We start from the raw sequence: 27,498 nt of genomic DNA, 5'->3' as shown, positions 1-27,498 counted from the left end.
TTATATTTACATCGGCACGGGTATTATTTCCAATCTGTACATCGGTAACTTTGGCAATTGAAGAAAACCAAATAGGTTGGATTAATAGGAAAGCAACACATCAGAATCAACATTCAGAGAATAAAGACAGTTTCATATCGTTTCCGGAGCCCGGGATTTGAGTGTGCGTTAACAGGTCTTTACATTGCGAAGAGCAGTCGGGCCTTTTCCACCCCCCAACATCCTCGCCACAGACCATCTGCTGTTCCTGGGCCAGCGATCCGCCCAACCTCGCTCGAGAAGGAGAGTGCAAGCGATGTAAAATGGTCACCAGCCTTTTTTTTTTTTTAATTTTTGCGGGGTTGTTACGTTGCGTTTTCCTCCGGTGCCCGCCTCCTGTCCCATCAACCTACCACCCTCGCAGCTGAAGCGGGCAACGCCCTGCGGACGTTTATGATGCCGGAATGTTCCTGAATCCGATGACGCGGGTTCGACCCGCAAGGGGCGCTGGCGGCAAACGGCCGATCAGGAAAGTAAATGATGCCACCCCGAGGGGGTGAGGCGGGCAGGGGTTCACTCACTGGACGTTCCCCCCCCTCGCCCTCTTTCTTCTCCGCTTGGCGTTCCACGGGATGGGTTTTTATTTTCCCCTCCCGTCCGGCCTTCCTTTTTTTTTTTAAATTCCCTTGTTAAAAAAAAAACCGGCTCTGCGTCTAGACAATGCTCTCCTCGAGTTCCTCAGAGGTGTAAAAGGCCCCCTTCTTGCCCGTTACCTCAGTCTCGGCGTACTGCAGCAGCATCCCGTGCACAGACTGGCTACGCTTAGTCCAGATGACGCTGAAGCGCTTGGCGTAACTGTAGCAAGTGGTGGCGGCGATGTCGCCCATGTCGAACGAGCAGCTGCGCTTGGCCCTGGACGTGGCGGCGGCCGCCGGGCTGAGCTGGTCGGAGGCCGGGCTGGCGGAGGAGGGCGTCCCGCCGGGCCCCGGAACCCCGGGCCCCGGGCCCCGCCTGCCGTGGCCGCCGGCCGGGGGGCGCTCCCCCCCCTCGCCCCTCGGCCTGGACCGGAATCTCTTCCTCGGCGGCTTGACCCGGCCGGGAGGCGCCGGCGCGCAGGAGGGCGGCGGGGGAGGGGGCGGCACCGCCTTGTCCGCCGGCTGCCCCCCCGCCGATTGGAGCACCGTCAGCCGCCTGCGCGACAGCATCCCGTTGGCGACGGGCTGGCTGCCGTTGGTTTGCGAATACACGTCGCTGACCTTGGGCGAATGGCCGCTGCCACAGATCTTGTACTTGACCATCATGGCGACAGTGAAGACCAGCAGGGTGACCACGATGATCCCGCCCACGATCACAGTCAGCGTGCCGCCCAGAAAGTGGGCGTGCAGCAGGTGGCAATGCGGGTACTCCTCCTTGGTGCCGAACTGGGCACATCCGACGACCTTGGTGGCAGCCAGCTGTGTCACGGCATCCCCGTAAATGGCCAGGATGCACAGGTCATAATCCGCTCCGGAGATCAGGTTCTTCAGGATGAAAGCCTTGCTCGTCGAGGCGATGATCCTGAAAAGGATTGAAGAAAGACGTGAGAGGGCGACTGACCAATACCCCCCCCCCCCCCCCCGTGGTGCCTACGCTGACCCCTTCACCTTCGGTACCCCCGCCCCAATCGGCCTCTTCCCCCGCTGCCCAATTAAAATCCTGTTCCCGCAACTAACGTTGCACGAAGCCAGACGTCAGTTCCCGTGGTCGGGAAGGCCATATGGGATGTTCACTGCAGGAGGAGGCCATTCGGCCCAACGGGTCTGCACCAGCCCTCGGAAAGAGCACCCTACTTCAGCCCGCGCCTCTCTCCGTAACCCAGTGACCCCCCCCCCCCCCCCCCCCCCAACCTTTTTTTTTTTTGCGACTCGGGGCGATTTATCGCGGGCAATCCACCTAACCCGCACGTCTTTGGGCAGTGGGAGGAAAACCGGAGCCCCCGGAAGAAACCCACGCGGACACGGGGGGGGGGGGGAGAACGTGCAGACTCCGCACAGACGGCGACCCAGGTGGGGCTTGGCTGAGTGGCTGCTGTCGCAGGAGAAACGGCGAGTGCGTTGGGCGGGGGGGAGGTGTGCGGAAGGAGCAGCGTTCTCCCAATACTGCGTCTGGTGAATGGCCTGGGGGACGTCACTTTGGAACGTCCGGAATGATGCCAGGGCCCCGGCGTGGGCGCGGAGGAGATTGGCTGGAATGGGACCAAGGGGGGGTGGGCATTGGCCAAGGTGGGGGAAGCTGGGACCGTTCTCCTGAGAGCAGAGGAGGTTAAGGGGGAGATTGAATCGAGGCGTTCCAAACCACGAGGGCTTTGGTTCGGGAAAATAAGGCGTGACCGTTTCCAGTGGCAAGAGGGGAGGGAGAACCACAGGCGACACAGATCGAAGAAAATCGATAAATGCAGAAGGAGGCCATTCGGCCCATCGAGTCGACACTGGCTCGTGGAAAGAGCACCCTACCCAAGCCCACACCTCCACCCTATCCCCATAGCCCAGCAACCCCACCCAACATTAAGGGCAATTTTGGACACCAAGGGGCAATTTAGCACGGCCAATCCACCTAACCTGCACATCTTTGACACTAAGGGGCAATTTAGCACGGCCAATCCACCTAACCTGCACATCTTTGGACACTAAAGGACAATTTAGCACGGCCATCCCACCTAACCTGCACATCTTTGGACTGTGGGAGGAAACCGGAGCGCCCGGAGGAAACCCACGCCGACACGGGGGGAGACCGTGCAGACTCCGCACAGACAGTGACCCAAGCCGGGAATCGAACCTGGGACCCTGGCGCTGTGAAGAAACAGTGCTAACCACTGTGCTACCGTGCCGCCCAGATTCAACAGGAACTTTCAAATGGGGTATTGGGTAAATATTTGAAGAGGAAGTTCGCAGGGAGGCAGAGTCGGAGCGGAGGAGTGGGACTGATTGGGAACGGCCTTTTACACGTCTGCTTCCACAGCCTCCCCTGGCAACACGTTCCAGGCACTCACCACCCTCTGCGTAAAAAACCTGCCTCGCACATCTCCTCTAAACTGCCCCACGGACCTTAAACCTCTGCCCCCTGGTGACTGACCCCTCCACCCTGGGAAAGAGTGCCTGCCCATCCACTCTATCCATGCCCCTCGTAATCTTGTAGCCCTCTATCAGGTCGCCCCTCAACCTCCATCTTTCTCATGAAAACAATCCGAGTCTATTCAGCTTCTCCGCATGGATAACACCCTCCAGACCAGGCCACATCCTGGTAAACCACCTCTGCACCCTCTCCAAAGCCTCCACATCCTTCTGGTAGTGTGGCGACCAGAATTGTGCTCAATATTCCAAGTGCGGCCTTCCCAAGGTTCCATGCAACTGCAGCCTGACTTGCCAGTTTTTATACTCAATGCCCCGTCCAATGAAGGCAAGCATTCCGTCTGCTTTCTTGACTACCTTGTCCGGCTGTGTTGTCACCTTCAAAGATCTGTGGACCTGCACGTCCAGATCTCTTTCTATATTCCAAAGAGTTTTACCATTTACGGTATATTTCCCCTCTATGTTAGGCCTACCAAAATACATTACCTCCCATTTGTCCGGATTAAACTTCATCTGCCATTTCTCTGCCCAAGTCTCCAACCTATCTGTGCCCTGCTGTATCCTCTGACAATCCTCAACACTATCTGCCACTCCACCAACCTTGGTGTCGTCCGCGAACTTGCTAATCAGACCGGCTACATTTTCCTCCAAATCGTTGATGTCTCCTACTAAAAAAAACCAGAGGCCCCAGCACAGATCCCTGTGGAACACCACTGGTCACAACCTTCCAATCAGATGAACACCCTTCAACCTCTACCCTTTGCCCCCTGTGACTGTTCTGTGACAATTCCAATGAGTCAAGTCCCAACCTGTTTAAGGAGAGGGGGAACTGACAGGCCCTCCAATTCTTACTCTGTAACTCCTGCAGGGAGAGAAGGGTGGGCTCCATCTCGCATCCTGACAGAAAATACAGAGTCACTTTCTGGAAACTCCCTTGCCCAAATGCAGAACTAAATAAGGCAGGTCTTCATGTTACAAGGCAAACTATTTTATTCCGGTGGTTTCATGCATCCTCCACCCCCCCCCCCCCCCCTCCCTCCACACACACACACACACACACGGTTACACGTGTAGAGTCATGGTTGAGCGCAGGTTAGAGGGAGTGGGGTGACCTAACTAGCCGCACGCATTTTGAAGTCTCACATAGATACATAGACGCTAGGAGCAGGAGGAGGCCTTTTGGCCCTTCGAGCCTGCTCCACCATTCAGCACCATCATGGCTGATCATCCAACTCAATAGCCTAATCCTGCTTTCTCCCCATAGCCTTTGATCCCATTCTCCCCAACACAGTTGTATCTAGCCGCCTCTTGAAGATATTCATCTTAGGGCTGGTTTAGCTCAGCGGGCTAGACAGCTGGTTTGTGGTGCAGAACAAGGCCAGCAGCGCGGGTTCAATTCCCGTACCAGCTGAGAATTCTGAATTCTCCCTCGGTGTACCCGAACAGGCGCCGGAATGTGGCGACGAGGGGATTTTCACAGTAACTTCATTGCAGTGTTAATGTCAGCCTACTTGTGGCAATAAAAGTTATTTATTTATTTAAAAGGCATACCAAACCCTTCATTTGTCCTTCCCTCTGAAATAACGAGTTCCCTGACTGTGATGAGTGTAGGAATTTCATATGTATTGTCGGTATTTGGTGTAGTGAGGGTTGAAAAGCCCAGGTTGGAGTGTGTTTGACTGCTGCAGCCAGGTTTTCAAAGAAATCCTCGTTTGAAAGAACAAAGCTTTTGGATGCCAGGGGTGCAATTAAAGCACCCTAAAAAGTTCGGGCTGAAACAGTTTTGTTCTGATTGAGATTCCGTGTGGAGTTAATAAGATTTCAGCTTGGTGAGGTGATGTCGTTACTGGGTAGACCCAAGGTATCGGGCAATTTATAGGAAAAGCGGGTGAAGCTGTGATCACATGTCACAGATGCGTCTGCAGGCGGAAGAGCAGTGTGGTTGGAAAGGTGAACAAACCAGCTGAAACAGCTTTGCAAGAAATGCAGCTAGACTTTCTGCATGGGTCTGGCAGGAGTCAGATCTTCTTTTTGAAAAACAGCCTCAAGAGAGCTCTCTATCTCAAAGAACATCGCTGTGAGCAACAATTCCCGAGTGCCACTAAATTGAGAGTTGAGATCTTTTTTTTTCTTCGTGTTAGAGTGGTAATAAAGATAGCAGTTAAGGATATTGCATTCACTGTATTGAATAGTATTATTTAAGGGGTAACTGTAAGTTATTTTCTGGTGTGATGTTAAAGATTCTAATACTGTGTTCGTAATAAAGTTTGTTCCAATTTACCAAATCCCTATTTTGTGTGAAATCACTCCTGGAGCAAGGTCTACTTCCCTCACCGTCTTGTGAACGTCAAATATTGGGTTTTCTGTCCCGTATCCTAGTCACTGTTGGGGTCTGGTTCGGGGTCATAATACTGACCAACATTCGGCCCTGTGCCAAATTCAAATAAAACCAGTTCGTCAATGGAAGCATAGACTATTTTCTAAATGGGAAAATGTTCAGGAAATCAGAAGCACAAAGGGACTTGGGAGTCCTTGTTCACGATTCTCTTCAGGTTAACGTGCAGGTTCAGTCGGCAGTTAAGAAGGCAAATGCAATGTTAGCATTCATGTTGAGAGGGCTAGAATACAAGACCAGGGATGTACTGGGAGCAGTTTTGGACCCCGTATCTAAGGAAGGATGTGTTGGGGCCTTGGAAAGGGTCCAGAGGAGGTTCACAAGAATGATCCCTGGAATGAAGAGCTTGTCGTATGAGGAACGGTTGAGGACTCTGGTTCTGTACTCGTTGGAGTTTAGAAGGATGAGGGGGGGATCTTATTGAAACTTACAGGATACTGCGAGGCCTGGATAGAGTGGACGTGGAGAGGATGTTTCCACTTGTAGGAAAGCTAGAAGCAGAGGACACCATCTCAGACTGAAGGGGCAATTATTTAAAACAGAGATGAGAAGGAATTTGTTCAGCCAGAGGGTGGTGAATCTGTGGAACACTTTGCCGCAGAAGGCTGTGGGGGCCAAATCAGAGACAGGCAAGTTAATAAGGGGATCCAGGATTATGGGGATAAGGCTGGGGAATGGGGATGAGAAACATATGGGCGGTCCTGTGGTTAGCACTACTGCCTCACAGCGCCAGGGTCCCGGGTTCGATTCCCGGCTTGGGTCGCTGTCTGTGCGGAGTCTGCACGTTCTCCCCGTGTCTGCGTGGGTTTCCTCTGGGTGCTCCGGTTTCTTCCCACAGTCCAAAGATGTGCGGGTTAGGTGGATTGGCCGCTAAATTGGGGATAGGGCGGGGCATGGGATCGAGGTAGGGTGCACTTTCGGGGCGTCGGTGCTGACTCGACGGGCCGAATGGCCTCCTTCTGCACAGTAGGGATTCTATGATATCAGCCATGATTGAACGGCGGAGCAGAGTCGATGGGCCGAATGGCCAAATTCGGCTCCCATGTCTTATGGTCTTAAGGATTTAGGTCATGGGATCATGCTGTGTCTTGCTGTGCCTGCAAGTGTTGCCCACGGAGCAAACCTTTCCACCACCGATCCCTCAATTAGGTTAGTTTGCTGCTGTTAATGGTGACTATTTCCATTTCCGACAATGGGAAGCGTAGACAGGAAGGATGCCGGAGTGTGAAATATTGACACATTCCAGAGTGACTGACCTACACAACTGGGTCATCGGGTCTGTGAAAGATCGCCTCGCCAGTCAGTAATGTTGACTAGCGGCCGGTGACTCCAGCGGCTGTTCTGGTAATCGGGATGTGAGCCGGGTTGGGTTCTTTTTAAGATGTAAAAGCGCACTGAGCTTCCGGCAGAGAAACAAGCTATTCGGTCAACCTGGCCCTCGCCTGTTCATGCCCTGACGGCATTGAGTCAGACACGTGCAGTGCTGGATCGGAGTTAGCTGTCGCCGCAGACTCGATCGGGGGCTGAAGGGGCCTCATCGAACCGGTTTTGGGGGGGGGGGGGGGGGGGTGGATTAACGACAAACTGGCAGGTTCTCGGTTCCAGCGATGACCCAATTTGAATCAATTTCAAAAAATGCCCTGGTGGGGTTTGAACCCGGGTTAACCGCTAGCACGTAGCCAGTGAACGCACAAACGTTCGATAGGGCGGCTGTGTAGCAAGTCAGCCGAAGGTGCCGCACCCGTTTTATCGTTTGTTGTTCAACCAATTCAATAATTAGATCAGAGGCACAATCGGGAGGCTTGGATTCATCAGCGATCATCACGCTAAGTTACTGAAAGGCATCTCACCATTTGGCTCATGGAACAGCCTCCACCCACGCCCCAATAATACATCCCACAGGAACCCCCTCCCAGAAATTGCCCCCACCCCCACCCCAGAAATACCCCTCAGTATCGTCCTCCAAAAATTGCCCACCAGAATTCCCTGCAATCTGACCTCCATAAATGACCCTCAGTAATGCTCTTCAAAAAAAAAATCTCGGTAAACAACTTTCAGAAATACCCCTCCGGATATGCTGCTCAGCGGTTCTTTGTAAAACAGTGCCCTTCAAAATTATTACCCCCCAGAAATACCCCTTCAGATATACCACTCCAGAAATACTCCTGCAGATATACCACTCCAGAAATACTCCTGCAGATATACCGCTCCAGAAATACTCCTGCAGATACACTCCCCCAGAAATATCCTTCAGATATACCGCTCCAGAAATACCCCTTCAGATATACCACTCCAGAAATACCCCTTCAGATATACCACTCCAGAAATACCCCTTCTGGTATACCGCTCCAGAAATATTCTTGCAAATATACTCCCCCGAGAAATACCCCTTCAGATATACCTCTGCAGAAATATTCTTGCACATATACTCCCCCCAGAAATACCCCTTCAGAAATAACCCTTCAGAAATACACGCTGGAAATACTCCCCGAGAAATTCCCATTAAGAAATGCCCTCCAGAAACGCAATCAACAATAATCCTCAGAAACTACCGCAGCAATACTCCCCAGTGATCTATGTGATAACATACCGGCAGTAAAACCCCGGGAATGCCCCCACTAATACCCCCCCCCCCTCCCGTTTAATCAGAGCGCACTTAAGTAATAAGCCCATCGCCACGGCCCCTGGACATTTTCTTGGAAAAACGACGGCTGTTTTTTTGCAGAGCGATCTCGGTTTGAAGAGTGGAATTTGAATTTTTCACATCCCAGCATCTAGTTGAAGACTCTGCTGATTAAACCATTCAAAACGCTCTCAACAGTGAAAGGATGTCGGCAGACTCGATATCCAAACAGATGTTGGTGCCACCGGTAATGACTTGGACGTGGCTGAATGGTCGGGATCAGCCCTCATTTCTAAACACCCGGAATTTCACACTTCAGTTCCGATTAAGCAAAAAAAAAAAGATTGAAATCTAATATTAACATAAGGCCAGAGTTCTTGGAGTACAATATTGGATAACGGCACTGGAGATTTGTAATGTGTTTAACAATGCTCCAATTTAGTTTACGACCTATAAAAGAGGCTGTACCATTTCCCTTATTATCTCGCTGGCGCAGGCTGACAGCGAGGAGCGGGCTGCCTTGCTGGTCGAGTAGCCCAGAGGCCTGGTCGAGTAACCCGCCGATTGGCAGTTCGAATCCCACTGTGGGAGAATTGGAATTTAATTCAGGAAGTAAAAATAAATAAATCCGAAAATAAGAGGGATTGCGGTCAAAAGCCCACCTCGCTCACTAATCTCCTCACAGACTTGAGCTCATAATCCACTCCGACTCTCCTGTGCAACAGTGAAGGAATGTCTGAGGTGCTGAAGGGTTGAAGTTAGGCCCTGACTGCGCTCTTCCATCGATCAGAGAACCCAGACAGTACAGAAGGAGGCCATTCAACCTCTTAGGGTTTGCACCGACCCTCCGAAAGTGCAGCCCACCTAGGCCCACCCTCCCTGCCCAGTCCCCATGCCCCCATTTAGCACAGCCAATCCACCTAACCTGTACATCTTTGGACACTAAGGGACAATTTAGCTCGGCCGATCACCTAACCTGCACATCTTTGGACACCAAGGGGCAATTTAGCACGGCCAATCCACCTAACCTGCACATCTTTGAACACTAAGGGACAATTTAGCACTGCCAATCCACCTAACCTGCACATCTTTGAACACTAAGGGACAATTTAGCACGGCCAATCCACCCAACCTGCACATCTTTGGACACTAAGGGGGCAATTTAGCACGGCCAATCCACCTAACCTGCACATCTTTGAACACTAAGGGACAATTTAGCACGGCCAATCCACCTAACCTGCACATCTTCGAACACTAAGGGACAATTTAGCACGGCCAATCCACCTAACCTGCACATCTTCGGACACTAAGGGGCAATTTAGCACGGCCAATCCACCTAACCTGCACATCTTCGGACACCAAGGGGCAATTTAGCACGGCCAATCCACCTAACCTGCACGTCTTTGGACTGTGGGAGGAAACCGGAGCACCCGGAGGAAACCCACGCAGACACGGGGAGGACGTGTAAACTCCTCACAGACAGTCACCCAAGGCCGATATCGAACCTATGACCCTGGAGCTGTGAGGCGGCAGTGCTAACCACTGTGTAGTCGTGCCGCCCCAAATATGAAAAATGAAAATGGCTTATTGTCACGAGTAGGCTTCAATGAAGTTACTGTGAAAAGCCCCTAGTCGCCACATTCCGGCGCCTGTCCGGGGAGGCTGGTACGGGAATCGAACCGTGCTGTTGGCCTGCTTGGTCTGCTTTAAAAGCCAGCGATTTAGCTCAGTGAGCTAAACCAGTCAAAGAAACTGTAGCATTATTTCAAGGGAGAGTTCTTCTTGGGAGTCCTGGCCAGAATATATAAGAACATAAAGAAATAGTAGCAGCAGGAGGCCTTTTGGCCCTTCGAGCCTGCTCCACCATTCACTATGATCAGGGCTGATCATCCGACTCAATCGCCTGATCCTGCCTCCCCCCCCAGAGCCTTAATTCCCTTCAGTCCAAGTGCTGTATCTCACTGCTTCTTGAAAACACACAAGTGTTTTGGCCTCAACTACTTCTAGTGGTGACCAAATTCCACAGGCCGACCACTCTCTGGGTGGAGAAATTCCTCCTCATCTCTACCCTAAAATGGTCTACCCTCAGACTGTGACCTCTGTTTCCGGACACCCCCACCATCGGGAACATCCTTCCCGCATCTACCCTGTTAGAACTTTCTAAGTCTCGATGACATTTCGTTCCCCCCCGCCCCATTCTTCTGAACTCCAGCCAATACAATCCTAACCGACTCAATCTCTCCTCGTACCTCAGACCCGACATCACAGGAATCAGCCTGGTAAACCTTCACTGCTCTCCCTCGAGAGCAAGAACATCCTTCCTCAGAGAAGGAGACCAGAACAGCACACAATACCCCAGGTGTGGCCTCACCGGGGCCCTGTATAATTGCAGCAAGACATCGCTGTGTAAGCCATTCATTACTTTGAAATCGTGGTTGGGGGGGGGGGGGGGGGTTCTACCTCAGCTCTGCTCCCCACCCCTTCCCTCCCCCTGCCCCATATCCTGTGATTCCCTTAGAACCCCCCCAAAAAAATAATTCCCCCCCCCCCCCCCAAAATAATTCTCTCAGTCTGGGATACATTCAGCATCCGCACAGATCTCCGGGGTGGGGAAATCAAAGAGAAGGAGCCCTTCCTTACCGCAGTCAAAATGGCCGACTTCTAACCCTCAAAAGTGCAGGCTTGTGTTTCCCTCGGACAGGGGACCTGTCCTCCCCCGCACCCACAAGAAATCTTACGATGTTTCAACCTGGTAAACCCCGAGGAAACATTGGGCGAGTTCATTCAAGCTCTCCACCAGCCTCCCCGAACAGGCGCCGGAATGTGGCGACTAGGGGCTTTTCACAGTAGCTTCATTTGAAGCCTACTCTGTGACAATAAGCGGTTTACATTTTTCATTTCACCAAGGACCATGCCCAGGAGCAAAAGCCCCCGCAATTATGCTTCAACTAACAGAATTCCCTGGTTCATGGCCTCACTGCTGCTTGCGGAGGTTGGCTTCAAAATGGCTGCTGGACAGTGCCGACCATTGAAGAGGGCTTCACTGGTCCCGAGGTGCCTGCTGAAGACACGGAGGCAAAAGTCTCTCTGCCTTTAAGGAAGGAAATATGCCTGTCCTTAACAGGCCTGTTCCTCTACGTTTCGCCAGTACCATTACACATTAAGCTAACAGGACAACAGAAATAAAAGGCAGCCTTGCCAGCTACGCCCACGACAGTGGAACGGAGAATAACTTTTTGTTTTTAAAATCCCACTGCTGTGAGGGGGCTAACAAACGTTGTGAAATACTGCGTGGCACTCGTAGCTTTAGCTGTCGTGCCTGTTGCCATGGCGATAGTGTTCCATGTATACAGCAGCAGATGGGTGCGGGGGAAAGAGGGTCGAGGGGGTCAAGGCCGAGAAAGAAGAGCCATTTTTACCCATCCGCCCAAAGGAAGAAAAAAAAACCACACAGACCGTGCGCAAAATCAGTGCCGCACACTTTCAGCTGCCCAAGGATTGGAAGAAGCCTGACAGCTAGGCCCCATCGGCTGGCTGTGAGGTGTGGGCTGTTCGTCCCCGGTGCAGAGTTCAACAGAGGATGAGCAGTTGGCCAGAGGATTAGCAATTGGGGACGCTACAGGGTGAGAGAAGTGGCAAGATTGATGACAGTTTTCGGAAGGCCAGTCTGCCACTACGTCACTCGATACTGCCCCCTCGCACAAAGAGATTCGAACCTGCCGGCATCGTCCTGGGAGGATTAGATTGTTAATCTCCAGGACACAGGTCCGGGAGAAAAACCAGCGGAATATTAAAAAGGCGACCGGGCGATCCGGCCGGCGGGAACGCCCGGGAAATCCCGCCCCAAAGACCTTTTCAAAAAGTACCACTGTGCGAATATTCGTTTGGCAGCCCAGAGCTTGCGCCCTGCCGAACGAAAAAGGGACAACCCGTCGAAGCTTTTCCTCTCCCACTCGTCAGGACGGATTCGCAAGGAATCCAAATTGCCCCCCCCCCCCCCCCCCCCCCCCCCGTCTTCAAGATCTGGCGTCCTTGCGCCTCCGACCTGATGGGTGCGTGACGAAAAACTTCGCCGACGCGTGTCTTTTTTTTTTTTTTTTGCAGCAATACCCGAAAATCTATATCGCCATGGGGACTGCTTGACTGACGGTCGACCATTCGAGCAATAAGAGTCTGGCTCGCTTTCCGATTGGCTGTGGGGTGGCGGGGATGTAAATATCGGGTAGTCAGTGGCACGACGTGGTGGCAGCGGAGGGTAGTCAGAATGTAACCAACAGCAAAATGGCCGCCCAGAGTTGCCGATCCCAATTGCGCACGATAGGACTCACCACAACCTCTGGCGGTTTTAATGGAACAAAACGTTCTCAGGCCGCCTCGAAAGCATGTTAACCAATCACCAACAACGAGGAACACAAGGTGATGGGAGGACAGATGAACAAAAGCAAAAAGGTCTTAGTTGAGGGGCATCTTAAAGGAGAAGCGGGAGAGGCAGGGGGCTAGAAGTGAGCGCATTCCAGGGCCGTAGGCCCAGCCAGCAGAGTACTGTGCACAGTTTTGATCCCCTTATTTGAGATAAGATGTGGCATTGGAGGCAGTTCAGAGGAGGTTCTCGAGGTTGATTCCAGAGATGATGGGCTTGTGGTATGAGGCGAGATTGAGCAGTTTAGGTCTACACTCTCTCGGCTCTCAAAGAATGAGGGGAGATCAAATTGAGGTGTATTAGACGATAATGATAATCTTTATTATTGTCACAAGTAGGCTGACATTAACGCTGCAATGAAGTGACTGTGAAAAGCCCCTCATCGCCACATTCCGGCGCCTGTTCGGGTTCACAGAGGGAGAATTCAGAATGTCCAATTCACCTCACAAGCACGTCTTTCGGGACTTGTGGGAGGAAACCGGAGCGCCCGGAGGAAACCCACGCAGAGACACGGGGGGGGAGAACGTGCAGACTCCGCACAGACAGTGACCCAAGCCGGGAATCGAACCCGGGTCTTTGGCGCTGTGAAGCAACAGTGCTAACCGCTGTGGGTTGAAACAGCCCTGGTGAAAGGTATGGATGAAGTAGACGTGGAGTTCATGCTTCCTCTTATGGGGCATTCTAGAACGAGATGTCATAGTCTCGGGATAAGAGGTAACAAATTTAACACAGAGATGAGGAGAAACGATTTCTCCCAAAGGGTTGTGAATCTATAGAATTCGCTACCTCAGAGTGCGGTGGATGCTGGGACAGTGAGTAAAGTTAAGGAGGAGGCAGACAGATTTTTAATCGGTCATGGGTTGAAGGGTTATGGAGAACGGGCAGGACGGTGGAGTTGAGGCCGTGGTGAGATCAGCCACGATCGTATTGAACGGTGGAGCAGGCTCGAGCGGTTAAATTGCCGACTCCTGCTCCTAGTTCTGATGTTCTAAGAAAGAACTATTCTGTCCAATTCCACCTTCCAGCTCTTGGCCTTTAGCCCTGTAGGTAACATGGCAGCACAGTGGTTAGCACTGTTGCTTCACAGCTCCAGGGTCCCGGGTTCGATTCCCCGGCTTGGGTCACTGTCTGTGCGGGGTTTGCACGTTCTTCCCCCCCGTGTCTGCGTGGGTTTCCTCCGGGTGCTCCGGTTTCCTCCCACAGCCGGTGAATTAGGAGGACGGCGGGAGCGGGATTCACGCCGACCCCCGGCGATTCTCCCACCCGGCTGGGGGTCGGAGAATCCCGCCCCAGATGTCAACAGATATAGGTCGACAGGCGGTAGATTTAAAACTGAGAAGAGGAGGAACTACTTGTCGTAGAGGGTGACGAATCTGTGGAAGTCGCTGCCCCATAGCACAGTGGAGGCTGAGTCTTTAAATGATTTCAAGAAGGAGATTGATATATTTCTGGTTTTTTAAATGGTTTATAGATTATAGAATTATACAGTGCAGAAGGAGGCCATTCGGCCCATCGAGTCTGCACCGGCTCCTGGAAAGAGCACCCTACCCAAGATCAACACCTCCACCCCATCCCCATAACCCAGTAACCCCACCCAACACTAAGGGCAATTTTGGACACTAAGGGCAATTTATCACGGCCAATCCACCTAACCTGGACATCTTTGGACTGTGGGAGGAAACCGAAGCACCCGGAGGAAACCCACGCACACACGGGGAGGATGTGCAGACTCCGCACAGACAGTGACCCAAGCCGGGAATCGAACCTGGGATCCTGGAGCTGTGAAGCAATTGTGCTATCCACAATGCTACCGTGCTGCCCCAGGGGTTAAAGGGATATGGGGAACAGATAGGGAGCTGGGTCAGAGACCAGGTGGAGATCAGCCATGAGCTGATTGAATGGCGGAGCGGGTTCGAAGGGCCGAGTGGCCTAATTCTGCTCCTCTGCCTTGTGGTGTTACCAAATGGCGGAGCGAGGAACGCCGGGGTGCACAAGTGGCCAGAGTTGGTTTCAGAGAGGCTGAAAGACTGCTGGAGGTTACGGTGGGTAGGGAGGGGGGGTACAAGGCCAGGGCCGGCTCTGAAAATGGAAAGCAGAGGCTTGGTTGGCTTCAAGCTGAGGATGGTGGGAGTCTGGCTGGGAGTCCATCGACACGGTCGGTGTAAGTGAAGAGGGTGCAACTGCGGATAAACTAAGGCAGGACGATGTAATGGAGATGGTGATGGAGAGAGTGCTCTGCGCCCAAAGTTAAACACAACTTAAGCTTCTAGCTGTCTGCACTTTGCCATCATTGATCCCTACAAGTACATTTGGAACAGACATTAACCTTGCAAGCTGGAATCACACTCTCTCACTCGCAGTTGTGCCTCTGTTAATATGGACACAGGAACTGACAATGGAAATATCATGGCCACCACTCAATCAAACACTATCCTGGGGGTTACCATTGACCACAAACTGAACTGGGCCCAGCCACATTAATACTGCGGCTACCAGAGCAGGTCAGAGGCTGGGAATCCTGCGGAGAGTAACTCACCTCCTGACCCCCCCCCCCCCCAAAGCCTGTCCACCATCTACAAGGCACAAGTCAGGAGTGTGAGGGACTCTCCACTCGCCTGGATGAGCGCGGCTCCCAACAACACTCGAGAAGCTCGACACCATCCAGGACAAAGCAGCCCCGCTCGATCGACACGCTAACCTCAAACATTCACTCCCTCCACCCCCCCCCCGACGCACAGCGGCAGCCGTGTGCACCGTCTACAAAGACGCACCGCAGCCACTCGCTCCTTCGACAGCACCTTCCAAACCCGCCACCTCTACCGTCTAGAAGGACGAGGGCAGCAGCAGACGCACGGGGAACACCCCCGCCTGCAAGTTCCCCCCCCCCCCTCCGAGCCGCTCGCCATCCCGACTCGGAAATACCGTTCCTTCGCTGTGGCTGGGGTCAGAATCTTGGAACTCCCTAACAGCACGGTGGGTGTACCTACACCACACGGGACTCGAGCAGGAGGCTCACCCACCACCTCCTCGTGGGGCAACTAGGATTGGGCAGCCAATGCTGGGCCTAGCCAGTGACGGCCACATCCTGTGAAAGATTATGTATAAAAAAACGATTGCAGTTCTTTGAAATGGAGACTAAATCATAATGATGTGGATCAATGTCCTGCGCACTCTGACCCTCCTCATCTGAAGGCTATTCTTCCTGCGTACAACAGCAAGGGAGGTGATAGGGACAGGAGTAGTGCACAGTGCTTTGAGCTTGTTGCACACTGATTGACAAGTATATTATGAATGAAATGAAATGAAAATCGCTTATTGTCACGAGTAGGCTTCAATGAAGTTACTGTGAAAAGCCCCTAGTCGCCACATTCCGGCGCCTGTCCGGGGAGGCTGGTACAGGAATCGAACCGTGCTGCTGGCCTGCTTGGTCTGCTTTAAAAGCCAGCGATTTAGCCCGGTGAGCTAAACCAGACCCTATTATGGAGGTTGGCACGGATTTCAACGGTGTAATACATCTGTGGGTTGTGGGAACAGTAGGTGTTGCTGTTGGGTTTCTGACTAGCCCCTCACTGTATCTCCCCCCCTGGTGACATGGCGCAGTCTTTACACTGCTCTGTGCTGAGGGCAGTAAGGGTTTGACCATAGAGACGGCGGGGGGGGGGGGGGGGGGGGGGGGGGTGAAATTCTCTCTGTTCCTGCCTGTAGCCCACCCACCCTCCCCCAGCCAAGGGATTCCCGGCGGGCGTGGGGTGGCTTTCAATGGCCTATGGACAAGTGGCGGGAGTCGAGAATCCCGCCGCCGGCAAACGGCGCGTTGCCGAGATACGAGAGGTGGGTGGGGGGGGGGCGAATCGCGCCGCGGGAGGTGACGGCTGACAGGACGCTCAGCGGCGGGGCCTACCTGTACACCAGCGTCTCGTCCACGGAGGAGTTGTACTGGACCTGGTACATCCACACCCCGTGCGGGGGCTTGGCGGAGGGCCAGCGGACCAGGGCAGTGGTGGCGGTGACGTCGACCACCGTGACCGTCTTCTCCTGCCCGCGCCGGCCGTCCGTGCCGTTGGTGGCGGGCTTGTTGGAGGTGGTGATGTCCGAGGAGCCCGGGTCGCGGTGCAGGACGCGGACGGTGCCGTTCCCCCGGTGGGGCAGCGGGATGATTTTCAGGTCGGCCAGGGCTGTCGACTCCCCGGCCGCGTTGGTGGCGAAGCAGGTGTAGGAGCCGTCGTCCCTCACCGTAGCCACCAGGATATCCAGCGTGCCGTTCCGGTAGGAGGTCATCCTGGACGAGTTGGAGACAATCTTGTCCTCTGGCGACACCCAGTGGATGATGGGCTCCGGGTCACCAATGGCCCGGCACTTCAGCGTCGCCCTCTGCCCCTCGAGGATCCAGATTTTGTGGGTGTGCCGGGTGATCAGTGGGGGCTCGCAAATAAACTCCTCCTCCGGGATGTACCAGAAGTACTTGCCGGCCAGGTGGGAGGGCGTCGCGCAGGTCTCCATGTCGTCTTCCCTCACGAGGCGTCGGAGCCACAACAGCTCGCAGTTACAATGGAGGGGATTCCCCCCAAAGTTCAACGTGATGGTGGAGGTGTAGGGCGTGGGGCTGATAACCCCAGTCTGCGAGCGGGCGAAGAGCGAGTCCGGAGGCAGCGTCTGAAGCCTGTTGGACGTCATGTCCAACCGGGCCAACTTGAAGAGCTCGGCGAAGGTCCCGGCCATGATGTAGTGAAGGAGGTTATGGTCGAGGTTCAGCATGTGCAGGTTGACCATACTCTGGATGGCCTCCCAGGGGACCGTCTGCAGATTGTTGAAGGACAAATCGAGGTCCTCCAGGGTGAGCACAAAGTCGTCAAAGGCCGTGGACACGATGCTGACCAGCTGGTTGTTGTTGATGATCAGGTGCTGCAGGTTGACCAAGCCGCTCAGGTTGTCCTCCTGGATGGCGGTCAAGCGGTTGCTGTCGAGGTGCAGCGAGCGAAGGCTCTCCAGGTCGCCGAAGGCAAAGGGCTGGATGAAACTGATTGTATTCCTGGACAGGGTGAGATCCACCAGGCCGGACATGTTGAGGAAGTCGTGCTGCTCCACCGCCCGGATGAAGTTGTCCGCCAGCCTCAACTCCACCGTCCTGCGATCGATGTTGACCGGAATGAAGAGGAGGCCCTTGTTGGCGCACAGCGTGCTGAGCGACTCCGAGAGGTTTTGGCAGGTGCAGTGGAACGGGCACGCCTCGGCCACAGCGGCTAGGCCCCCTGCCAGCAGCAACCCCAGGAGGAGCCTCTCCATGGTGGATCCGGCGGGGGGGGGGGGGCGATACCTGCGGGCAACGGAACACTCGAGTTAGATCGACGCGGAAGAAAGCAACACGGTCAGCCCACACGCACGCAGCCTCCCACAGGGCGATCAATAACCTGATCAATGACATCTCTGGCAAGCTCTCCCACTAGCAGTGCTCCTTATGTCTCATTCGCACAACGAATGGTCAACAGCCACAGGAGACCCTTCGCCCCTGTGCTAGCTCTCTGCTGCAGCAACTCACCCCCCTCCCCCCCCCCACCCACCCGCCTTCTCCCCGTGTCCCTGCACATTCCTGCCTTCCCAGACAACAACAGGCGGACAGCGCGCCTGCGGGAAACACGCGCCCCCCCCCAGGCAGTGCGATCCAGACCATCACCACCCTCTGGGTAAAACTATTTTTCCTCAAATCCCCCCTAAACCTCCCACCCCCTCACCTTGAACTCGTGTCCCCCCTCGTGACTTGACCCTTCAACTCTGGGGAATGGCTGCTCCCTGTCCACGCCCCTCATAATCTTGTCCACCTCGATCAGGTCGCCCCCTTCAGTCTTCTCTGCTCCAGCGAAAACAGCCCAAGCCGATCCAACCTCTCTCCATAACTTAAATGTTCTACCCCAGGCAACATCCTGGTGAATCGTCTCTGCCTCCTGCTTCCCCCCCCCCCCCCCAACTTTACTGTCTCCCGCCCTGTGACCCACCGACGCTCGTACTGCAGCCAAACGGGTCAGGTGCATCAACCTGCAAAATCCCTCCCGACAGGGCAATGGCTGACGGTAAGAGCGGGACAGACTCCTGGGTCAGCGCCCCCTCAATTCTGGTCACCACACTACCAGAAGGATGTGGAGGCTTTAGAGAGGGTGCAGAAGAGATCTACCAGGATGTTGCCTGGTACGGAGGGCATTAGCTATGAGGAGCGGTTGAATAAACTCGGTTTGTTCTCACTGGAACGACGGAGGTTGAGGGGCGACCTGATAGAGGTCTACAAAATTATGAGGGGCATAGACAGAGTGGATAGTCAGAGGCTTTTCCCCAGGGTAGAGGGGTCAATTACTAGGGGGCATAGGTTTAAGGTGCGAGGGGCAAGGTTTGGAGGAGATGTACGAGGCAAGTTTTTTACACAGAGGGTAGTGGGTGCCTGGAACTCGCTGCCGGAGGAGGTGATGGAAGCAGGGACGATAGTGACATTTAAGGGGCATCTTGACAAATACATGAATAGGATGGGAATAGAGGGATACGGACCCAGGAAGTGTGGAAGATTTTAGTTTAGACGGGCAGCATGGTCGGCGCGGGCTTGGAGGGCCTGTTCCTGTGCTGTACTGTTCTTTGTATAAACCCCTAACGACAGACGAACGACCTGTCCCGGGAATAACCAGCTCGGGACACGGATTAAAGTCTGCCTTGGCGCCTCACTAGTTGCGGGAAGCGGATTGGAGTTGACTGTGTGACTGGTGGGGACACACAAGACTCCTGCTCCTGATTGGAGTGCCCAGCGTTTGAGGAGCAGCGACCTATTCTGCCGGATTGCGTCCTCTGCTTTTCTACCCTCATTTCCCGAATTCTTAAAATATTTAATCACGGAGTTGACAGAAGGACGGGGGTCGGGGGGGGGGGGGGGGGGGGGGGGGGGGGTAAAGTAGGTGAAGGACTTCACAGTGCGGAAGATAGAGAAATACAGCACAGAACAGGCCCTTCGGCCCACGATGTTGCGCCGAACTTTTGTCCTAGGTTAATCATAGAATTTTGGACAATTTGTCATGGCCAATCCACCCAACCTGCACATCTTTGGACTGTGGGAGGAAACCGGAGCACCCGGAGGAAACCCACGCAGTCACGGGGAGGATGTGCAGACTCCGCACAGACAGTGACCCAAGTCGAAATCGAACTTGGGACCCTGGAGCTGTGAAGCAATTGTGCTATCCACAATGCTACCGTGCTGCCCTTAAGAAGTTAACCTACACTCCCTTATTCTACCCTAATCCAAGTACCTATCCAATAGCCGCTTGAAGGTCCATAAATTTTCCGACTCAACTACTACCACAGGCAGTGCATTCCATGCCCCCACTACTCTCTGGGTAAAGAACCTACCTCTGACATCCCCTCTATATCTTCCACCATTTATCTTAAATTTATGTCCCCTTGTAATGGTGTGTTCCACCCGGGGAAAAAGTCTCTGACTGTCTACTCTATCTATTCCCCTGATCATCTTATAAACCTCTATCAAGTCGCCCCTCATCCTTCTCCGTTCTAATGAGAAAAGGCCTAGCACCCTCAATCTTTCCTCGTATGACCTACTCTCCATTCCAGGCAACATCCTGGTAAATCTCCTTTGCACCTTTTCCAAAGCTTCCACATCCTTCCTAAAATGAGGTGACCAGAACTGCACACAGTACTCCAAATGTGGCCTGACCAAGGTTTTGTACAGCTGCATCATCACCTCACGGCTCTTAAGTTCAATCCCTCTGCTAATGAACGCTAGCACACCATAGGCCTTCTTCACAGCTCTATCCACTTGAGTGGCAACTTTCAAAGAACAATGAACATAGACCCCAAGATCTCTCTGCTCCTCCACATTGCCAAGAACCCTACCATTAACCCTGTATTCCGCATTCAGATTTGTCCTTCCAAAATGGACAACCTCACACTTGTCAGGGTTAAACTCCATCTGCCACTTCTCAGCCCAGCTCTGCATTCTATCTATGTCTCTTTGAAGCCGACAACAGCCCTCCTCACTATCCACAACTCCACCAATCTTCGTATCATCTGCAAATTTACTGACCCACCCTTCAACTTCCTCATCCAAGTCGTTAATGAAAATCACAAACAGCAGAGGACCCAGAACTGATCCCTGCGGTACGCCACTGATAACTGGGCTCCAGGCTGAATATTTGCCATCCACCACAACTCTCTGTCTTCTATCGGTTAGCCAGTTTGTTATCCAACTGGCCAAATTTCCCACTATCCCATGCCTCCTTACTTTCTGCATAAGCCTACCATGGGGAACCTTATCAAATGCCTTACTAAAATCCATGTACACTACATCCACTGCTTTACCTTCATCCACATGCTTGGTCACCTCCTCAAAGAATTCAATAAGACTTGTAAGGCAAGACCTACCCCTCACAAATCCGTGCTGACTATCCCTAATCAAGCAATGCCTTTCCAGATGCTCAGAAATCCTATCCCTCAGTACCCTTTCCATTACGAAGGACGTCATTCAGCCAGTCGGCCCTCTGAAAGAGCTCCCTACCTAGGCCCACTCCCTCAGCCTATCCCCGTAACCCCACCTAACCGTTGGACGCTAATGGGTAATTTATCGCGGCCAGTCCACCTAACCCGCACATCTTTGGACTGTGGGAGGAAACCGGAGCACCCGGAGGAAACCCACGCACACACGGGGAGGATGTGCAGACTCCGCACAGACAGTGACCCAAGCCGGAATCGAACCTGGGACCCTGGAGCTGTGAAGCGATTGTGCTATCCACAATGCTACCGCGCTGCCCGTTGATGTTGGGTAAGAAAACCCCCACCATAACAATCAGGGTTTGTATTCCATACTGCGAATGTGTTCTTATGGAATCCTACAGCACCGCTCGACGCCATACAGCACACTGTGCCTGGGCCGGCTCTTTGAAAGAGCCCCATTCTGCCCCTCTTCTCTTTCTCCATCTTCCTGCACATTTACCCCTTTGGGCAGTTATCAAACATTCTCCCCCCCCCCCCCCCCCCCCCCCCCCCCCCCCCCCCCTCCCTTTCAGACACCAGGGGCTGGTTTCTCCATTCTGGAGACCAAGTCCCTCACGCCGGCGTGAAAACGGTGGCGTTTCATGACGGAAAGATGGCCGTGAATTAGCCACCGATTCCCCGTTCCGGCGGGGGTGTTGGGGGGGGGGGGGGTGTGTGTGTGTGTGGGTAGCAGCCAGGCTGTGTAGAGCACCCCGGCTCCAGCTGCCGATACGGCCTGGAGAATTGCCGGGGTCGGTGTCCGCGAGTGCGCACAGCGGCGGCCTGCAGCGGCCGGGCTGTGCTTCACGGCGGATGCTGCTCGCGGACCGGGCCCGAGAAATAGTCCGTCCCCCCCGCCCCCTTCGGCCGGCTCGTGCGCCCGGACTACCCCCCACATTGCCTCCAGCCCCGAATAATGTCCCTCCCCCCCGTCGCCGAACACGATGTCGGCGACCGGAGAATCCAGTCCCAGATCTCAACAATACACCCTGCGAAGAAACCTCACTATCTCCCCTCTCTCCCCCTTCCCTCCCCCCCCCCCCCCACTCCCTCACCCCCCCCGTGCCAGCTTCCTTAAACCTATATCCTCCGGTAAATCGACCCCGTTTGCCAGTGGTTACTGCAAATGCGATTGCAAATGGCGAGGTGGATTGGCCGTGCTAAATTGCCCTCCGTGTCCAAAAAAGGTCAGGAGGGGGGTCATTGGGTTCAGGGGATCGACCGTACGTTCTACGACACAGCTCCGGACCCTTTTTCACTTCATCAAAACTCCACGCGGTTTTGAACCCCCCCCCCCCCCATTAAATCACTGCTCCGAGGAGATCAATCCCAGTTTTTCCCGTCTGGAAACGCTTCGAGTGCAGTCTCCCAATGTCAACCAGGAAGCAGTCACGGTGTAATGACGGCCTCCGGCCACTGGTGTCTCTGCTGGGGGGGGGGGTAGGCGTCACGTCACGTCACGACAGTGTGGCTGGTTTGTAACTGTGGCCACATGTGCTCGGCTGGGACAGGTTGGACAGGAAGCGTACCGGAATCTAAAATGTTAATGAGGCTAAATGGCTCGATTATAAATGTCGTCCTGAAATTGCCATAAATTGCTATCTCTGTCGGGCATCGGCAGGCCGTAATTTGGGGAAGTTGCAGAGTCGCTGGTGTTCAATGCATGAACATCTGTTGAGCTAGAAGCTCGAAATCTGTCTCTCTCTCTCTCTTAATTGCTCATGTTCCTGATCAGAACGCGGCAATTTCTCCTGTTGGATTTGCTTCGTAACTTCATGAATGAAAAGGGTTTACATGGAATCTCTTTACCGCCCTTGTCAGAAGCTATATTGACCTTCAAGTCGCTCCTCAGCAAATGAGTGTGAACTGTGCCGATTTCCATCGATTTGCCGTCATTTCAACCGCCCCGAGGGTGGACAAAGAGGCTGGGACGTAACTCGAGAATCCCCATCGGGCGGAAAGAGGCCATTCGGCCCATCTCCCCTCCGAAAGAGCACCCTACCTACCTTGTTAGCTTCTGGCTGCTGTTCAGCCAAGAGCTCTGCGCCTTTCCCAAGACACCTTTATTTTCCTTGAAGACACTCTGTACGAAACTCTGTCACCACACCACCCCAAACAAGTGCCACCTGCCACCTCTTTACATATCGGTGTCAATTATTGGATACTTAACATCAATGAGACATCTAATTGGAATATCTCTTAACCCATTCGTTAACATACCGAGGCCCACTTCCCCGCCCTATCCCCGTAACCCCACCTAACCTGCACATCTTTGGACACTAAGGGACAATTTAGCACGGCCAATCCACCTAACCTGCACATCTTTGGACACTAAGGGACAATTTAGCACGGCCAATCCACCTAACCTGCACATCTTTGGACACTAAGGAGCAATTTAGCACGGCCAATCCTCCTAACCTGCACATCTTTGGACACTAATGGACAATTTGGCACGGCCAATCCACCTAACCTGCACATCTTTGGACACTAAGGGGCAATTTAGCACGGCCAATCCTCCTAACCTGCACATCTTTGGACACTAAGGGACAATTTAGCAAGGCCAATCCACCTAACCTGCACATCTTTGGACACTAAGGGGCAATTTAGCACGGCCAATCCACCTAACCTGCACATCTTTGGACACTAAGGGACAATTTAGCACGGCCAGTCCACCTAACCTGCACATCTTTGGACACTAAGGGGCAATTTAGCACGGCCAATCCAGCTAACCTGCACATCTTTAGACACTAAGGGGCAATTTAGCACGGCCAATCCACCTAACCTGCACATCTTTGGACACAAAGGGGCAATTTAGCACGGCCAATCCACCTAACCTGCACATCTTTGGACACTAAGGGGCAATTTAGCACGGCCAATCCACCTAACCTGCACATCTTTGGGCTGTGGGAGGGAATGAGAGCGTGCAAACTCCACCTAGACAGTGACCCGAGTCCGGAATTGAACCCGAGTCCCTGGCGCCCTGAGGCAACGCCGCTGGCCACTGCGCCGGTTGAGAATGAGAAGGTTTTTGAGTTGCCACCTCAAAGTATTAACCTTCACGGAAATCGGTTTCAATCGTCGAGAGCAGTGGCGGACACATTTCTTCGGCAGGCGCGACAGGGTAAATGGCGCAAAGCTGCCTCCTCTGGCTGGAGACCCTCGAACCAAGGGGTCAAACTCTCAGGACAAAATGGCCGCCGCTGTAGGATCGAGGTGAGGGGAAACTCCATCACTCGGGAGGCCCGTGCCTCTTCGGGATTCTCCCCCAGGAGGCGCCAGTAATGTTCAGGACCGTGATCAGGCATGATCTTATTGAATGGCGGAGCAGGCTTGAGGGGCCGAGTGGCCTTCTCCGCTTATTTCCTACGTTTGCCCGTGTGGCAGACCCTTGCGCACTGAGGGAATCAGGGGGTTGGGGCGGGCAGGTGCAATCGAGGCACAAATTCAGCCATCGTCGTATTGAATGGCGGAGGAGGCCCGAGAAGCCTTGGGCCTACTCCTGGTCCCGCTCCTTATGTCGTCGCGACATGATGGGGTGCGTTCAGTGAGGCTTAAATCCTCATTCCCCAGCTTTCATTTGCCCTTTTGTACCTTTTTAATTAACAGCTGGCAGACACCGGCATTGACACTCCGTTATATATCTAACCCGGCGGTCGCCGGCAACTACATTGTACTCCCGGCGAACGCTAGCAACGGTCGGATTTTGAAATGGCCGCCTGGTGGGCTCGCGCTTTCTTCCACGGGGGCAGTGGATTAGCGGTCGATGGTCGGCGGCCAGGGGCAGGAGGGGCTCCTCCAGCGCGGCATCTCCGTGGCCGATTTACTGGTCGGCCCTCGTGGAATTCCAGGGTGGAATGCACCAGCACGTCAGCGCGAGTGTGTCCTTGGGACTACGAACCTTGGGCGCCTTGTGTTGGTTTCATGGAACCCCCGACAATGCAGAAGGAGGCCTTTCAGCCCATCGGGTCTGCACCGACACTACCGAGACCCACTCCCTCGCCCTCTCCCCACGACCTCACCCTATCCCCGTAACCCCACCCAACCTGCACATCTTTGGACACTAAGGTGTAATTTAGCACGGCCAATCCACCTAACCTGCACATCTTTGGGCACTAAGGGGCAATTTAGCACGGCCAATCCACCTAACCTGCACATCTTTGGACACTAAGGGACAATTTAGTACGGCCAATCCACCTAACCTGTACATCTTTGGTCACTAAGGAGCAATTTAGCACGGCCAATCCACCTAACCTGCACATCTTTGGACACTAAGGGGCAATTTAGCACGGCCAGTCCACCTAACCTGCACATCTTTGGACACTAAGGGGCAATTTAGCACGGCCAATCCACCTAACCTGCACATCTTTGGACACTAAGGGGCAATTTAGCACGGCCAGTCCACCTAACCTGCACATCTTTGGACACTAAGGGACAATTTAGCATCCCTGGCGCTGTGAGGCTGTGGTGCTAACCACCGTGTGGGGTTGCATTTGTGCACTGTGGATATCTGTTGGTGTTGCGGGGGTGAGGGAGTACTCCGTGGGTACATTGGGGAACGGCCTTTGTGGGTATGTGTTATTACCCTTGCCAGTGATGCGCTTTCTTCCACGGGGGCAGTGGATTAGCAGTCGACGGTCGGCGGCGAGGGGCAGGAGGGGCTCCTCCAGTGTGAACCCCTGACCTGTGTGTGTGTGTATACATGTTCCTAGGGAGCAAGCACTTTAAAGGGTTAAGCAAAAGATGTTGTTTGGAAAAAAAACCCACCCTCCTTGCATTGAATCTGAGCCACCCCCCCTTCCTCACATTAACCCCCACGAGTACTGGAGGGGGAGGGGGGGGGGGGTCACAGGTCCAGCAATGAGCAGAGATTCCGCTGTCTGCGGAGAACAATTGGATTGTTGCAGTGTGTAATCCCGTGGGAGACATTAGAGGCTGGGATGGGGCGGGCGGAGGGGGGGGGGGAGCAATTTATCTGCTCACTCCTCCACTCAAAAGGAAAGCGATCGGTGGCATTCCTTCACCCTGTCCCTGGTTCGGGAGTCCGTGGGAGGGAACGGTGACAGCCGAGGGGGGGGGAAGTGGAGCAAAATAAAAACAACAAGCAAAACCCGACCGTGCTGCTTCGCCCGGAGTCCCGGCAATAAATCACTCGCCGTTGCGAATACTGCGGAGCAGCAGATTTATTTCTGTTAACACAGCACCCCCCCCCCCCCCACCCCCACCGAATCTCCGTTGCGAGTGACACGCGACCTGCTTTATTTCGACATTTGTTAAACGAATTGATCTAAGCAGCTTGTCATTTTTGCCAAGACCAAAGTGGATCGTGGGGGGAGAATCTTCGGTGCGCCTCCACTCGAAGTGCCCCGTTATCTGGCATCGCTGCCGCACAGGGTTAACCCGTGCGAGTGAGCCTGGTTCGTTGGCAACAGCACAAGGGGTTAAAACCTCTGCCCACAAATGCCCCAAACACGCACGTTCCTTGCACGAGGAGAAACACCAACTAGATAAGTAAACCCGATCGTTGTCTTGTTTTGCCAAATGACCTTCACGTGTTAATGGAGCCGCCTCCCGAGGCACCATCCCGTTTTGACAACCTATTTGCCCCTTGCCCCAGGAAAGCCCTCCTTCCTTCTATTGGGTCCGTTCCTCTGCGCCCCCCCCCCCCCCCCCTTTCTTAAGTTTACCTGTTATTTCGCAGAGGCGTTCGGCAGGCAGCGAGCGTCTTATCTTCCACACTCCCAGCCTCTGTCTGTCCTGCTACATTCCCTGCCACAGCTTTGTGATAACATCTCCGGCTGCTTGCTGGAGGGATGCAAGGTGCTGGCTTGTCTTTTTTTTCTCCCCCCCCCCCCCCCCCCCCCCCCCCCCCCTCTTCTTTTTTGCCCCCTCTTTCCAGCGATCACAGGAATGCAGCTCAGCTCGAAGAAGCGAGCTGTTTAATAGTCAGGCTCCAGAGATTCATTTGTATCTGCCTGTGGTTGTAAAACGCAGCAACAGACTGCAAAGAAACCTGCTCGTTGCCTTTGATTTCTCCTATTCCCGTCCTCTCTCTCTCTCACACACACACACACTATCTCTTGCTTTCTGGCTCATTCTCCACCCTCTCCCTCTCTCTCATTGCCTCGTTCTCCCGCTCGCCCTGTCTTTCTCTCTCTGGGATCGCACTCTGTGTCTGTCCCTCTCTGTCTGACTACCAGTTTGTCTCTCGCTGCCTCTCTCTTTCCTCTGTCTTTGTCTCTGCCCCTCTCAGTGTCTCTTTCTTTCCCTGTGTCGATCGTTGTTTCAATCTCTCCCTCTCTTCGCTCTGTCTTTCTCTATCTGTCTTTCTCTCCGTGCCTTCCTTGATCTATGTCTCTGTCTCCATCTCTCTCTCTCTCTACCCCTCTCTGTCTTTCTCTGTGTCTCTCTCTGGTATCCAATTCACTTTCTCTGACTCTCTCTCCCTCTCACTCTCTCCCCC

At 53.8% G+C, this 27,498-nt stretch overlaps 1 protein-coding gene across 1 annotated transcript; it reads right to left on the bottom strand.

Moving 5' to 3' along the window:
- On the bottom strand, window positions 1-26,875 carry LOC119958850 (leucine-rich repeat and fibronectin type-III domain-containing protein 2-like). Its single transcript, XM_038787354.1, has 3 exons — window positions 26,723-26,875; window positions 16,426-17,838; window positions 1-1,536 (listed from the first exon to the last, which is right to left on the bottom strand). The coding sequence occupies exons 2-3, from the start codon at window positions 17,805-17,807 to the stop codon at window positions 693-695; spliced, it is 2,226 nt and encodes a 741-aa protein (XP_038643282.1). The 5' UTR covers window positions 17,808-17,838; window positions 26,723-26,875; the 3' UTR covers window positions 1-692.
- Window positions 26,876-27,498: the final 623 nt, after the last annotated feature.

Source organism: Scyliorhinus canicula, chromosome 31 (genome assembly GCF_902713615.1).
Source record: "Scyliorhinus canicula chromosome 31, sScyCan1.1, whole genome shotgun sequence".
Classification (NCBI taxonomy): Eukaryota; Metazoa; Chordata; class Chondrichthyes; order Carcharhiniformes; family Scyliorhinidae; genus Scyliorhinus; species Scyliorhinus canicula.
Note: the sequence above shows the minus strand (reverse complement) of the source record. Positions and strands in the feature narration are given on the sequence as shown.